The 17,118-nt window shown below is 41.4% G+C and overlaps 1 protein-coding gene across 1 annotated transcript in view; it reads right to left on the bottom strand.

The window, feature by feature from the left end:
- Positions 1-456: 456 nt before the first annotated feature.
- Positions 457-17,118, bottom strand: part of LOC311142859 (opioid-binding protein/cell adhesion molecule-like) — a gene marked incomplete at both ends in the record, with an annotated part of 148,196 nt that continues 131,534 nt past the window's right edge. Inside the window, 5 exons of the mRNA XM_084178557.1 lie at positions 457-563; positions 3,243-3,278; positions 3,849-4,000; positions 5,015-5,135; positions 5,883-6,011. Coding sequence (XP_084034683.1) covers positions 457-563; positions 3,243-3,278; positions 3,849-4,000; positions 5,015-5,135; positions 5,883-6,011 — 545 coding nt within the window. The remainder of the gene's footprint in view (positions 564-3,242; positions 3,279-3,848; positions 4,001-5,014; positions 5,136-5,882; positions 6,012-17,118) is intronic.

The raw sequence follows: 17,118 nt of genomic DNA, 5'->3' as shown, positions 1-17,118 counted from the left end.
AGCTATATCACAATGGGACGCCGGACTATCACATCTTAGCGTCTGTGGACTATGATTTACACTTAAGACTCTTGGGGCTAAGACTCTTGGGGCTAAGACTCTTGGGGCTAAGACTCTTGGGGCTAAGACTCTTGGGGCTAAGATGACTGTCACTCGGTATAAACTGAGATAAATAAAATGTAAATAACAGACAAACCACACCCAAATAGAAACATTTAAGAATCATACCATAATGGGAGGGGAAACGAAAACCAAAAAAGTGACAATGTTGTTATGTCCTTAAAACTCCTAAAATGAACAAAGAAAAACGTATAATTTACATAATACTTTTTAGCGGTTTGACATTATGTAATAGGGTAGCCCATGCACGCATGTGCATCACATTTATGTTTCCAGGTGAGAGAAAACACACAAACCACGCAACCTTGCCCCTCAGAAGCCAGAAAGCCCACTGCATCAAAACCTGAGCAGAAACTGAAGGAGGATGGTCAGAAGTAGACAGGTGTAGGTGTGTACATGCGTCCCCATTGAGCTGCTGTTCCCATCCTGCACTGCTCCAGGTCCTGTTGTGGCCGAGGGCGGAGGAGAGGGAACAAAACACTTGGATGAGTTTGTGGTGTTCAAGATTGGTTTTGCCGACTTGTGTGAACCTTCTGATCTGCAGATAAGTGATTCACTGCTCTAATACCTTCTCCCCGGCACTCCACAGAATCTCTTAACTTGCTGTCTGCTCAAGCAGAGGTGTGTTTCACAGATATTCCCAAATTTGTGTGGTAGAACAAAAATATACAACTATATCCCCCTCTCCCCTAACGTCACCTACAGGTATCAGTACTTTTAACCTTCTACGGGTTATTGATTCATCATGTGTTGATCACATTTTTTTCATCAATCATTTTGGGGGTAATAGGTTAGGTTTGAAAGTGGATTCATTACCCATATTGCAAAGGTTTCAGAGGTTGTCTTTTGTAACATAGATGAAGTCAACTCTAACAGAGTGGTTGACTCCTCTAAAAGATAGATTATATGAAAGAAGGCACTCGAAAAATGGTGTAACAGGGGCATGGGGGATTGGGCAAAAAAGAAAAGCAACAACTGGATTGCAGTAATTGCCACGCAGCACATAATGAACTACCCCCCGGGCCAAACGCCTGCTAGTGCCATTAGATACCCACCTCAAAAGAGAACATTGTCATTCATCTCAATTCTGTTTACTTATTACTCGGCATAGAGATGTCCAAGTTATCCTTGGCACAGCTAGGGTACCTAACTTTGCTATGCTACGGAATAATCCGATCCCTGCTGATGGAATGTTTAAGTGGGGGCACTTTGGCGGCCATATAAGCATTGCTACAGCATCTGTTCTCGTCCTCTCATCACCAGCAAGCCCTGTTGACTTGAGACCCCCTTATCACCACTCTTATTATCATCTTACTGTATGATATTATGAAACCTTGTCCAGCCAAGCCGGCTGGCCGGGTCAGCCTTAAGCCTTAAGGCTGTAAACAAGCTAATCAACTGAGGGAAAGGTGACAAGCAATAACCATTGATAGACAGCGGAGGAAAGAGCAGGACCCGGGCCTGTTTTCTCTTGGCTGGTAGGAGGTCTGTGAGTTTTCAGTCTAAATTGAAGCGTGATAGCAGAGGCTGGGCTAACGGTGTGGGGCCTGGAGCAATAGGGGAGTTGTACGCTGGTCCAATTAAAATGTCAAACCACTTACTTATTCACTAAGACAATCTTGTGAGTTTCAAAATATCCTATAGCATATAATGTATTCCTACTAATAACAGTACATGTTTACCACAATAGCAGTTTAAAAAATAGTTTTGATGGTGGTATTAGATCCACCACCATATTTTACAGTAGGGATCAGGTATTTCTGCATATGCATTGCTGTTTTGAAGGCCAAACCCACCACTGGTGTGTGTGGCCAAAGAGATCCATTTACACCTATCTTTTTTAGATTATTTTTTATTACTTGTTAATAAACAAAACCTCTTTCTCTGAGCAATTGTATTAATATAAAATAATATAATTTGTAATAACAAAAATAGCTCAGTATTTGTATTATTTATTTTATACAGTCTTTGCTCATCTTTATCAAGGGATCCAATAATTCCAGACGCTACTGTAAATAAATATTGGACCACATGGGGCATTAATGAGAGAGAGACGGACGAGATCTTTAAAAAATTTTTTTTAACTTTGAAGCAGAGTACCGTTAATACAATTTCTTGGAGTTCACCAGGCTTTCTTTTGGGACATCTATCCAATTATGCTGCCACAGTAGATTATTCCTAAACCTGCATATGGATAATTATAATAATAGTGCTGCTTTCCCCCAACAATCCAAATCAAAGCAATTAATACATCTCTGAAGAGGAGCCCCACAGTTAATGGATCCTGTTTCACTTACATTCCAAACGTGTCTAATTAATACAAACAATGATGACGCTGACATCAAATCAATCATTTTAATATTCATTGCTAAGAGGTCAGACATAGCGCTACACTATAGTAGTAACCATTATTACAAGTATTCGTTAATAACTAACTAGAGGGAAGAAGGAATTAGAAATTAGGGATTCCTATATAGACACAAATGAACAACTAGACTGACAAATTGTATAACAAGTTGTCACAACAGTTAAAACACATACATGATCCAACACAAATGATAGTTGTAGGACAGATAGATACTTACACAGCAGATGAAGCACATGCAAAATGAAAATGTAGCCATGCCACATGGTGAGGCGGTTAGGCAGTTGAGAAAAGAAGAACAAAACACGGTTAGCAAAACGTTTAAAAGGTCAGAGCTCTTCATTTACCATTTCCACAACGATTCGAGTGACATACTTTCTCCTCATCAGCCTGGGAGAATTCTCCCCGGAAATTTCACCTGTCAGATATACCTTTTAACTTGTTATCAATATTAATACATGGAATTGAAAGCTAATAATGTTTTCATAAGATCGCAGAGCAGCCCAGTAACTACCTGACAATCTCATTTTGTCAGGCTGTGCTCAAACACTATATGGCCCCTTTCAGTGGCAGAAACATAGTCCTCCTCTCACCTCAGTATTAGCATTGAGTGCTACTCCAGTGATATTTGCATCTAATCAGTTTGTTGTCGATGTGAAAATGGCAATGTTTATCATGCATTGTTAGAATGCTGTTAGCGCATCAGAGATCTGAGAGTGGGTCGAAACGCATGCTCATGCCGAATACCGGTACTAACCTTGCAATAGTGTTGAGCTAGTGGGCTCAATAACCTCTACACCAGAAGAACGGAACAGAACAGAGCAAAATATATAAAAACAAACAAAAGCAAACAATCATAGACAATGCTGCCTTAACATGAACAACGTGAAAGTCAAGCTGGTGAATTAGTCTTTAGCTTCGTGGGTGCAGTGTTAAAAGGCATACAGTGATGTGGAAGGTGTTGCTGTTAACCTAAATAATTATGATGTTGCATTAGATTACATTAGAAGGCACAGATTACTAAATCAGCTTGAGGCTCTGATGTTAAGCATGGAAATGTCCTCAGTTATTTATATCAAATAAATCACATAAAGAATAGAATTCCATTCAAAGTGAAATGAGAGTCGTAGACATTTTCAGTACACTTTATGATAACAGGCATTTAGACATTTATAAACTATTAATAAATAAGTATTTCATTATTTGTAAACATTCATAGTAAGCCTTTATAACAGGTGAAATACTTTTATGAAGTATTTAGAAACATGTATAATGGCCTTTTCGTGAAAGATATTATAAAGTGTTACCAACACACAACATTTTCATTTCGTTGCACCTGGAACACATGGTATCATGTACTCACCATACAGGACAAAGCTTGTGTTGGAGCTGCCCAGTTTGTTGATGGCGATGCAAGTGTAGTTGCCGTAGTCTGCCTCAGAGACATTGAAGAAGGTCAACTTGGAGAGCTGCCCGGCGTCTTCGATCTCCATGCCGTCAAAACCATTGAAGATCCTTGAGGAGAGAGGATGGACACCTCGGTAGTCAATTAATGAATAAAGGAATTGATTTAAGAAATGTAAAATACATATACAGAGTGTACAAAACATTAGGAACACCTGCTCTTTCCATGACATAGACTGACCAGGTGTATCCAGGTGAAAGCTATGATCCCTTATTGATGTCACTTGTTAAATCCACTTCAAATCAGCATAGATGAAGGGGAAGAGACAGATTAATGAAGGATTTTTAAGCCTTGAGACATGGATTGTGGATGTGTGGTAGTAAGAGGTTGAATGGGCAAGACAGTGCCTTTGAACAGGGTTTGGTAGTAGGTGCCGGGTGTGTCAAGAATTGCAACGCTGCTGGGTTTTTCACACTCAACAGTTTCCCAAGTGTATCAATAATGGTCCACCACCCAAAGGACATCTAGCCAATTTGACACAACTGTGGGAAGCATTGGAGTCAACATGGGCCAGCATCCCTGTGGAACACTTTCGACACCTTGTAAACTCAATGCCCCAATGAATTGAGGCTGTTCTGAGGGCAAAAAGGGGTGCACCTCAATATTAGGAAGGTGTTCCTAATGTTTTGTACACTCAGTGTAGACCTGCCTCAGCCATGTGAGTACAACAATACACACAACTCTTGTGTTTCTCACAACTTCCTTGTAGGGAAACTCACTGCAGCTAGAAGTTCAGGGAAGCCTGAGATGACCGCTATGATGCCTACATATTATGTCATTGTTATCTTAATTACATGTTATAATTTATTGTCATTTCCAAACAGGTTCAATGGCTGGGGAAATGACATGGTCTTGACCATGTGCAATGGTACAATGTTTTACACAAAATGATACGGCCGTTAGGCTTTGGGTCTATAACCATAGGGACACTCTACAAGCGTGCTCTCTCACCTTTGACATGCTGATGATCTAATGACCTTCCTTGAAAATCTACTTCCAGGAAAATCTAAAAGGCTGGAAAAAGCAGCAATTCAACATGTTTGCAAACATGCACAATGGCTTACCTTCTGTCGTCTCGGTACCACTCGAAGTCTGCCTCGGGCACTGCCTCCGCCTCGCACTCCAGCACCCCTCTCTGGCCAAGGGTCACGCCAACGTCTCTGCCCTCTGACACACTGGGGGCATCTACGGGCACACGAGGGCACTCATGGGATCAGCGTGCCAAAGACGGGGTCAAAGTATCAAGCAGGGGTCGTGTGTAAATAGCAGAGAGAGGATTTTGTCCATCCAGAGAGGATGTTCCTCTATCTGAACTGCTGTAATCAAGTTGAAAGCCATTCTTCTTTGGAGAACACATTTGTAAATTGAACTGGTACTTCAGCGCATATGGGCTGCATTCCAAGCATAGCACAGTTAATGTTGTAATGATTACAAGTGGGTTAGAATAGGATCAACGATCCCTGTCTTTTAAAAATGAATAAAATGTCCAATGTATGGCAACATCAAATAGTCACACATAGTCAGCCAATAAGACATGATGTATAGCATGCACAAATTATTTTGCAACTTTTTCTGGTGAAGTGCAACAACAATAAAGCTAAACCCAAATCAAAACTGATTTCACGTGAATGGAACCCTACAACTTTTTCTGGAGAACTGGAACAAAGTTAAGATGAACCCAAACTGAGCTTCATCCATCAGTCTATATTAAATTCCTAGTCATGAGACCATTGACTCAGTGAATCTGTCTGCGAGGGAATGGAATGCCTATTGCACACTGTAGCAAACCGATTTGCAAAGGAAAAAGTTTTGCAACAAAATCAAGTCTCTCTTAATGGACAAGTTCAGTGTTAGTCCCTCCCCGATTTGGCCCATTGCTTCCGTTTGGATCCTAGTAAATAAACACCAGGACTGGGTTGACATTGAACTCACAGTTGACTGTGATCTCCACAGTCCTGACATCTGTGGCGATGTCGTTGACGGCAGTGCACTCGTATGTCCCCGCTCTCTGTCTGGAGATACTGGGGATGTCCAGGTACTCGTCCTCCGAAGCCAGGTCACCTGTGGAGGTAAACAACAACAAGATGTGAGGTCAAAAACAACAACAAGAAGTGAAGTAAACAACAATGTGTCAGGTAAACAACAATAACAGCATGAATATGTGAGGTAAGCAACAACAACAGCCACAACATGTGAGGTATACAATAACAACAAAGAGGTGAGGTGAGCGCCACGGCTATCCTGTATCAAAATATGGCACAATTCCTCACCCCACTGGTCTCAACAAGACTTATCGTACATGTTTTCACATTGGAAAAAGGTGTCACCCACCGATTTTTAGACCGACCTTATCGACCAACTTATCAAGAGGCAGGATGGTTGAAATGGTCAAAGTAGCACTGTAGTCATGTCAAGTTCAAGGACTCTGCAGCCTCACCTTCACATGAAGCAGGAATTAAATAACTCAGGTTGTATGCATTTTTTATCCAGGTGGGGGTGAAATACAGTACCAGTCAAACGTTTGGACACACCTGCTCCTTCAAGGATTTTTCTTTATTTTTACTATTTTCTACATTGTAGAATATTAGTTAAGACATCAAAACTATGAAATAACACATATGGAATCATGTAGTAACCAAAAAAGTGTTAAACAAATCAAAATATATTTTATATTTGAGATTTGTCAAAGTAGCCACCCTTTGCCTTGATGACAGCTTTGCACACTCTTGGCATTCTCTCATTCTCTCAACCAGCTTCACCTGGAATGCTTTTCCAACAGGCTTGAAGGAGTTCCCACATATGCTGCGCACTTGTTGGCTGCTTTTCCTTCACTCTGTGGTCCGACTCATCCCAAACTATCTCAATTGGGTTGAGGTCGGATGATTGTGGAGCCCAGGTCATCTGATGCAGCACTCCATCACTCTCCTTCTTGGTCAAATAGCCCTTACACCACCTGGAGGTGTGTTTTGGGTCATTGTCCTGTTGAAAAACAAATGATAGTCCCACTAAGCACAAACCAGATGGGATGGCGTATCGCTGCAGAATGCTGTAATAGCCATGCTGGTTAAGTGTGCCTTGAATTCTAAATAAGTCAGTGACATTGTCACCAGCAAAGCACCCCCACACCATCACACCTCCTGCTCCATGCTTCACGGTGGGAACCACACATGCGGAGATAATCCGTTCACCTACTATGCATCTCACAAAGACACGGCGGTTGGAACCAAAAATCTCAAATTTGGACTCATTAGACATATTTCCACCGGTCTAATGTCCATTCCTCGTGTTTCTTGGCCCAAGCAAGTCTCTTCTTCTTATTGGTGTCCTTTAATAGTGGTTTCTTTGCAGCAATTCGACCATGAAGGCCTGATTCACGCAGTCTCCTCTGTGTCTGTTACTGGAACTCTGTGAAGCATTTATTTGGGCTGCAATTTGAGGTGCTCTAATGAACTTATCCTCTGCTGCAGAGGTAACTCTGTGTCTTCCTTTCCTGTGGCGGTCCTCATGAGAGCCAGTTTCATCATAGCGCTTGATGGTTTTTGCGACTGCACTTGAAGAAACATTGAAATGTATTTTAGGATTGACTGACCTTCGTGTCTTAAAGTAAGGATGGACTGTCGTTTCTCTTTGCTTATTTGAGCTGTTCTTGCCATAATATGGACTTGGTCTTTTACCAAATAGGGCTATCTTCTGTGCTGTGACAAGGTAGGGGTGCTACCTTGTCACAACACAACTGATTGGCTCAAACTTATTAAGAAGGAAAGAAGTTCCACAAATTAACTTCTAACAAGGCACACCTGTTAATTTAAATGCATTCCAGGTGACTACCTCATGAAGCTGGTTGAGAGAATGCCAAGAGTGTGCAAAGCTGACATCAAGGGAAAGGATGGCTACTTTGAAGAATCTCAAATATAAAACACTTTTTTGGTTACTACATGATTCCATTTGTGTTATTTCATAGTTTTGATATCTTCACTATTATTTTACAATGTAGAAAATAGTAAAAATAAAGAAAAACCCTGGAATGAGTAGGTGTGTCCAGATTTTTGACTGGTACTGTATGTATGAACAAAAAGATTGGTTATAAAATGCTAAATGGTTCAGTATTCATATAGTTTGGAGAAGGGTGCTGGCCAGATCAGGGCTGTGTATTTATAATATAATAATAATATGCCATTTAGCAGACGCTTTTATCCAAAGCGACTTACAGTCATGTGTGCATACATTTTACGTATGGGTGGTCCCGGGGATCGAACCCACTACCAATTGAGCTACAGAGGATACCAACATGGACCACAGGCATCGAATACATTTGATAACTGTAAGTCACTTCGGATAAGAGCATCGATAATGACCATACAGATATAGGATCTAAATTAGACATTTCTCACAGCAGAAAAATAATACTGCATTAACAGGAAATGTGAATTATTGTGTGGATGATAATGAATGGACATTTTTGTAGGGGTTGATACATTTTTAGTTAGGACAAATCAAGTCTGACATTTTAAAGTGGAAATTACAAACTTTAGAAGCCTTTTTAAACCTTAAACACTACAAGTTTGCATTTCCTGCTGTGCAGGAAATTTCCTGCAACAAAAGGATGATCAAATTAAGATCCTATATCTGTAACTACACTCAGGAATAGAATTGACTTCTTAACCACGTTTCTATCCACAGTTTTTATGCGAGTAAAGTCATACCGTATAAAAAAAAAAAAAAACACGACAGCTGTGATGGAAACAGAAAGTTTCAGTACAATTTCATAAATGGCGACAGATCATTTGTTCGTTTGATATGGTGAGATCTTTTTGTGTCGGTAAAATTAATAATGCGAGAAATGGAGGTGGAAACACCTTTATGCACAAATGTTGATACAACAACCATCAAATCGAAGTAAACTTGGGAGTCACGCGATGACATTGTGTGTGGTCCTCCAACTACGACTTGAAAAACCATGCAGTTCATTAGGCTACAGATGAAATAAGTTATGATGACCTTCACAGGGTGGTGAAAGTGCACTGTGATCTTGATGCTCCTTTCCAATAAATATCGAGGGTCTTATTCTGGTGACATGATGATCGATGCTTGACTGCCATTTGACAAATAAAAATATTCATAATAATCTCATCATGTAGACTTGCCTCCCCACACAGCCTACCCGCACTGTATCTGGCAGCTGTTGGCTACAGTGCACGTGCCAAGACCAGAGTAGGCACATTTGCTATTTAACGCAACAGTTTTTGTGACAAAACTATCGGTAGAGTTGAAAATGCGATGGAAACACAAAATAACATTTTGTGTGCACTATGTCATCACACATAAGTCAGTTTGATGGAAACACACCACTGGTGGGAAAATGTGCATATTTACTTTATGCAGATTTTAGAATATTCACATTAAAATCTGTCGCCAATTGAATGGAAACCTAGCTATTGACTACATCACAAAGAAGTGATGTTATTCTAAGTCAAGCTCAACTGCAAGCTCCTACGACTCCAAGCAACAATGATTCAGGAACTGATTGACTAGCCAGCTGCTTAAAGAACCAATGAACCCTTTTGTTTAAGGATTCTGACTGAAGGAAAGGTTTAAGTCTGAATCAATTGGAGACTAACCCAGAACATGCACAATGTCTCATCAGCAGCAGTGTACAGCAACGATAAAAATATCCAGATCAATCATTTAATGAGCTGACTTGTTTTGACATGCTTGGGTCATAACTACATCATATGTTAGAAACAATGAAAATACTTTTCCATGTTTATCTGTCATTTGTTTCAAGGGGATTGAGGGGTGGGGGGATATTTCATGTCTTCAACTGTTATTGTCTGTCTTTTTGAAAACTGAAAAAAATAAAATATATATATATATATACACACTATTTTGAAAAGTCTACATCTACAGATCCATTTTTAGCTGCCTATTTCTGTTGTATTCCTCACTCTATCCTTTCCTTAAACACGTTGACCCAAAACTTAAAACAGCCTCCACACTCGTCACCATTCTGTAAACTGACATTTTGTTGTGGAAAACATGACTAATTGATTAGCTTAAGTGCCTTTGTAGTATTCCGCTTTAGCCATCACTGCTCTGCTCTGTATTCATGTTTCTGTTCACCTCACTGTCACATCAATAAAGCAAATCAAACAATGTCAGAAAAAAATAAAAAGTTATTTTTCCTATTTGAGTTAAGCTTGAGGGAGAATGCTTATTCCTTCATGCACAGAACTTAACATCAAGTACAAAGGACATACTTGATTTCTAAATGGATCTTTAAAAAGAAATCACACCAAGGAAAGCTCTCCCCAGGTGTTGTGGGTGACAGTAATGGCATGCACATGTATTCACTTTGCTGGGTTTGAACAGACATGTGACTCCCACCTGGTAGGAGCCATTAACAAGAGCAGTCATGGAGGATCTCGGATCACCTGACGCGGTGTCAGGAGAACCCTCGGAACGCACAGGTGTCAGACAGACCCCACAACGCACAGGTGTCAGACAGACCCCACAACGCACAGGTGCCCAGAAAGCCTCGTCCTTCTCTCCCTTTTTTCCTAGTCTTTCTTGTTTCTCTCGTTTCTCTTGTGCCCTGCTCATTCTCTAGTGTCTCTCCCTCGTCTCGCTTTCTCTCGCTCTGTCTTTTGTCATTCTCGTTAGCCTCTCGCTCTGTTAACTCATTCATCACTACTGCAACGTCAAATTCAGACTGCATCAGGGAGCTAAGTATCTGTTTCATAAAAAAACGCATTTGGAGCGCTAGACCTCATCTGTGCAGCCGTTTGAAAAAAGTTGGAATGTTATGTTCTTAGGAATGTTATGTAGCCTACCTAGCAATTAGCGGTTAAGTATTGACTGTGTCTTTCCCTTTTATCTTTCTGTTCAGAAAATCTGAAATTCAAAACTAACTTGCATTTCTGTATATGATACCACACTGTCTATAGAGCAATCTGAATCCATACCATACACCGCGTGAACAATATGCCCTCTAGCAGTTTGGGTATCTTTCAACAGAGTTATGGCAGATTATCAAGACAGTGCTCCTGGCTGACCTTTAACTGAGGGGTCAGAGAGGACAGAAATTGACTGACTGACCTCGTGTTCAACTATTGTGAACACTGTACAGGCAACACTAAATAGACAAACTGTAACAATAACACATACTTCACAAGTATCTATACGTAAAGGGTCAACAAGGAGTTACCATAACCAACAAAGTGATTTGCAGAGAAAAGACCAGTGTGAGTAAATCTAACGCACTTTAAAGTGTCTGGGTTAAGTATGGCTTGTTACGGTACAACCCAGGCCGTTGTAGTGCCCATGATTGTCAAGATGGAGGTGTTTATATAAAATCAATAGTTCCCAGCCCATTTTATGCCTGCCGTAAAATATGTGTCGTTGGGGGAAAGTAGCTAGCTGCTATCTACAGTCACAGAGGAGCAAATCCCACCTCGGCTGGGCACGGCCGTGGCCCCGCACATTATCGATACGGGCCTGTGTGCCCGTCACCCACTGTGCCGGTAAAGCCAGTGAAAACACAGCGACGTACGGCAGAGGGCACCAGCAGGACTTCCACTTCCTGTGTGGAGAAAAAAGAGAGGAAGGCCGTCGGGCCATGTTGGCTCAGCCGAGGCAGAGTTGCCTATCTACTGCAGGCATTACTGTGCAACTATGAACACAGAATACTTGTGTGAGAAATACTGAAATGAACTGTGTTTGTATGAAATATAAGATAGGTTGTACTTACGGGGAAATCAAACAAATAAACACTGTTGAAATGCAATCCGCTGCTTGAAAATCCTTAATACTCATTGAGAGACGAGATACCACAAAGATAACAGCCTCCTGCACACCATATCCCCAGTCACTGACGCGGACTTAGAAATAGAGGACCCTCAGGAGACCACACAGAGCAGAAAGAGAGCAGAGAGGTGGGCGTGGGAGGGGGCTGGCATATCTCAGGAGGGGCCTGCTGCCGAGGCTCCCATACACTCACTGTGTCTTTGAAAAGCAAAGGAGCACCACACTTATGCCGCAGGCAGATTCCGGTTGTAGATGAAGAGAGAGAACTCAATACAGAGTGAGGGGGGGGGGAGCAAGAGAGCAAGAGAGAGAGAGGGGGGAGGGAGACAGAGAGAGAGGGGGGGAGGGAGACAGAGAGGGGGGGAGAACAAGAGAGCGGGGGGGGGGACAGAGAGAGAGAGAGGGAGCGAGGGAGATAGAGAGAAAGTGCAGGAAGGAAGTGGGAAGGAGGTGTATCAATCCAAGTTGGGTTGCAGCCAATGTCAGTTCATACAGTATGAGATTGAGGGGCCACACTCTGAATCCAATTTCTCCAAGGAGACAGTGTCATGGTAGGGTTACTTACATGATTATTACAAGAGAGAGGGGAGCACAGGTAAAGGACAAATGAATGGATTTGCTTTCAGGGGGAGTGTACAGTATAACTGTTGCACGTCAGTAGCACTCACTTCTTTTCCCTGTATTAAGAGATTTTTCACTGATAATCAGACTCCAAACCAAAATATAGAATGTATCATATGTGCCAGCTTTGATGTATTATCCTCTTTGATGAAAAACAAACACAAGAGAGGGATAAACCATACGTATAGCTGGGGGTTCTATAAGAGACCATGACACTGCATTACTTCTATTGAAAGCAGTGAAGATAATGCATTTTGACAGTCTCACTTTGATTCAACCCATCAGAATCGGCTTTCTTTTGAACTCACAATGAGCTATGAAAACCACATCTGGCACAAATGCTGGAGCATGTGTTCCTTTGCATTTAAGCATTATCACAGATGCCATGAACAATGAGCATTTTGAGATTAACGTATTAGGTTTAAGCTTTCAAAGATATAACTGGAGTGAATATTGATGTTGACATTATTTTACTTCAATGAATCCATGGCATTGTGGCAATTTGGCAAAAGCATATGTTTGGGAGTAAAAAGTATTTCAAAACACCATTGAGTAAAATTATTTTTGATATTTGATTTGCTGAATACAATTAAAACAGAGAAATGTACATAACAAAATAACGGACACCAAGGCACAATGTTGAAGTGACTCAATATAACATTTTAGTTGGTTCAAATTAGCTTACGGTTAGGGTTAAGGTTAGGGGGTTGGTTAAGTTGAGGGTTAAGGTAAGGGTCAGTTATAGATTTGTGCTAGTAGGTCTGTCAATGGGATACAAATAAACCTCCTGAAAAATCAATACACTTCCATGTAGCTCTAGTACAAAGCAATTTCCAAACAGACTTCATTCTCGGTTACTGCGTTGATTCCCAATTTCCATCATGCATATACTCCTTTTTGGGGAGACTTTATTAATGCATCCGGGGCCACTACTGTTAGTTCCTGGTCAGCGTCCCAAATGGCACCCTATTCTCTATGGGCCCTGGTCCAAAGTAGTGCACTAAATAGGTAAAGGGTGCCATTTGGGAAGCAGTCTGGTCGAGTGGACAAACATTGCCATTCAGGTACTGTGGTGGTGTGAGATACCAGGGATCCCTCCTTATCCGGCAGAAGCCCCTGAGTCATCTATCTATCATGAAGCGGGGCGAAGCGGCGGGTGGCTGCTGAGCTAGGTCATGACTACAACGAGAGCTCCAGACAGGGCCAGAATATCATCAATCCACCCTCCTCCTTCTCCGCTTCCGTCCTCTCTCTCCTCCTCCGTCCTCCATCTCCTCGTCCGTCCTCCCTCTCTCTCGTCCGTCCTCCCCTCGTCCGTCCTCCCTCTCCTCCCCTCGTCCGTCCTCTCTCTCGTCCGTGCGTCCTCCCTTCTCCCTCCTCCGTCCTCCCTCTCCTCCTCAGTCCTCCCCCCTCCCCTCCTCCATCCTGTTGATGGATACCTATTTCATTCTTTATTTCTGTCACCCTGGAAAAGCCTTGTAATAACTGGGCCCACACTGAATGGCCCGAGGCAAGAGGATGGTGCAGTGCACTGGAACAGTGTGTGATGGTGATTGTGGGGCTGAGAGATTGAACCTTGCGCTGCGACTGCAATGAGAATGAGCTTTGTGTTTACTTTCTCCGCTTGGCTGTGTTCGGCTGCAGCAGCAACAGTCCAGTTGTGTATACTGTCTGTATACTGTCTGTCTGTAACAGCGAGTGGTTAAATGATCAAATCGGAGTATTGGAATAGTCTAAAGATTGCTCAAATTTTGGCGTTGCCATTGAACTACAGTAAACACTCCTCCTGGATAGCAAAATACCTTGGATGACACCAATTTAGGCTGAAAACTGTTACAATACAGCACCACAAACTCAAATAGTGCCATACAGTTGGAAACAAAAACACTTGGCTAGAGTTAGAAACCCCGGCGTCCTTGTGCTTTCCAAGGGACACAAAGCATTGACGCCATCATATTTTGACTTCAAGGCGAATACAACAGACCTGGTTATCTACACTTCCCTTCCCCACTAAATGCCCCTTGTCCTGGACTTCTTCTCTACATCTCTCAGTTTGTTGGTTTTGATTAGTGCAAAGAAAAAAACTAATCCCTTTCATGAATTTCAATGGCAGCTCCCAGTTGGGAATGGTTAAGAGGAAAAAACATACGTTTGGTGTCAGGGCGCTCGTTTTGATCACGGAAGAGGTTCTGGGAGAAAAAAATAACCTCAGAAAATGTTTTGTTTGGCTTGTTTCATCTGGAGATTTGTCTCTATTAGGACATTTGTATTGCACTAGCATCCCCATCAGAACCCAAAATAAAAGCTTATTTTACTCCAATGTTTGTAAACAATGTTAAGGTAAACAAACCCTGTATAGACTCAAAACATAATTTTGATATCATGGATGGTAATTTATTTCATCCATAGCTCGGTCTATGAATTTGGCGGTGGTTACATTTCTCCAGCCCCGTCCCCCAGCTTTTTATCAAAACAGTGGCAGGGATGACATTTGGTTATTGTTTTAACTGCATATTCGAGGACAAAAATAATATTTTTTGTGTACATTGTACACACATTTAACATACGTGCATTCGGAAAGTATTCAGACCCCTTGCCTTTTTCCACATTTACAGCCTTATTCTAAAATGTATTAAATTGTTTTTTTTCCCCACTAATGACAAAACAAAAACAGGTTTTTAGAACTTTTTGCTAATATATAAATAATAAAAAACTGAAATATGACATTTACATAAGTATTCAGACCCTTTACTCAGTACTTTGTTGAAGCACCTTTGGCAGCTATTACAGCCTTGAGTCTTCTTGGGTATGACGCTACAAGCTTGGCACACCTGTATTTGGGGAGTTTCGAATAAGGCAGTAACGTAACAAAATGTGGAAAAAGTCAAGGGGTCTGAATACTTTCCGAATGCACTGTACATTACATCTGGATAGATAGTACTTAAACACATACAGTATACATTATATATAGTGTTTTCAGTCATAATTCTTATAAATCTCCCCTTTCTGTGGTAAATAAAAGCTACATGGTTATTATCCCCATTAGGCAATTGCTTGAAAATATTTTACATGGTTCAGTACACACACACACACACAAAAACATTTAAAACTGATTCCCGTCTTATAAGCAATTTTGACGAATTGAATTTATAAAAGTCCTGAGCTTGGCAAATGAGGGCGTAATCTATCAGAGGACTCCAAGGAGCTCTCTCTAAAAATTAAATTACAAAGTTAGCTCAGCTGAGGAGTCCAACCGTCGGCACACTCCATTAATGACATTCTACAGCAGTGGATGGACTTGTCCGAGAGCTGCTCCAGTTCATATTGAAATGGGATTTTAATGCGGAATACAGTATGTTCTTGTTATAAACATAATACTCCCTCTGTTGCTTTCATAGGCTAGTGATTGGACTGTTCAAGAGAATAACCGAATAAGCAGCTTTTCCTAATTAGCGAGAATGTTATCTTCTTCTATTCCCAGCTGGAACGCCACACTCCCTCCATGGAAATAGAAGACAGGTTTGAACATCCAGCTGTGGACCTATTGAATCGCCCTAATTATTTAACCATTTGAAACATAAAATGCACACGTCATGATCACCCCCGTAAACCTTTAATGCAGCAAATATCAATTTGGAATGGAAATTGATTCGCATAAATTGGCATCACGTGATTTGGTTTAATTATTTTGTAATAAGCGCAATCTGTTTTTGTCTGGTATTGTTTAGTGCGGGCGGGCATTTCTGTCCTTCGTTAACCTACTTAACGTATCAGCAGTAATTTCCGTCTGTTTGGTCTTTTGTTATTGAGCCACTGCACACTCTTTCTTTTCATTGGATCCCAATGGGAGTATCTTCGAAATAATTCAAATATTGTATCTTCAAATGAAAAGACAAGTTCATAAGTGCACAGTAATTAACTCAGTCCCATGTGTGTGCTGTTGCCATCTATTCTATATTTCACATGCCTCATACACACTTAAGGCTTGACAACCATGGAAGAGTTGGCTACAGTACATATAATAAGGGACTAGGCTACAAAAGCATGTGCAGACATACACTTCCTTGGGGTATATACAGTGGGGAGAAGAAGTATTTGATACACTGCCGATTTTGCAGGTTTTCCTACTTACAAAGCATTTAGACGTCTATAATTTTTATCATAGGTACACTTCAACTGTGAGAGACGGAATCTAAAACAGAAATCCAGAAAATCACATTGTATGATTTTAAAGTAATTAATTTGCATTTTATTGCATGACATACGTATTTGATACATCTGAAAAGTAGAACTTAATATTTGGTACAGAAACCTTTGTTTGCAATTAAAGAGATCATACTTTTCCTGTAGGTCTTGACCAGGTTTGCACACACTGCAGCAGGGATTTTGGCCCACTCCTCCATACAGACCTTCTCCAGATCCTTCAGGTTTCGGGGCTGTCGCTGGGCAATACGAACTTTCAGCTCCCTCCAAAGATTTTCTATTGTGTTCAGGTCTGGAGACTGGCTAGGCCACTCCAGGACCTTGAGATGCTTCTTACGGAGCCACTCCTTAGTTGCCCTGGCTGTGTGTTTCGGGTCGTTGTCATGCTGGAAGACCCAGCCACGACCCATCTTCTACTGAGGGAAGGAGGTTGTTGGCCAAGATCTCGCGATACATGGCCCCATCCATCCTCCCCTCAATACGGTGCAGTCGTCCTGTCCCCTTTGCAGAAAAGCATCCCCAAAGAATGATGTTTCCACCT

Source organism: Coregonus lavaretus, assembly GCF_964263955.1.
Source record: "Coregonus lavaretus genome assembly, chromosome: 15".
Classification (NCBI taxonomy): domain Eukaryota; kingdom Metazoa; phylum Chordata; class Actinopteri; order Salmoniformes; family Salmonidae; genus Coregonus; species Coregonus lavaretus.
The sequence above is the reverse complement of the archived record's forward strand: the minus strand, read 5'-3'. Positions and strand labels throughout refer to the sequence as shown.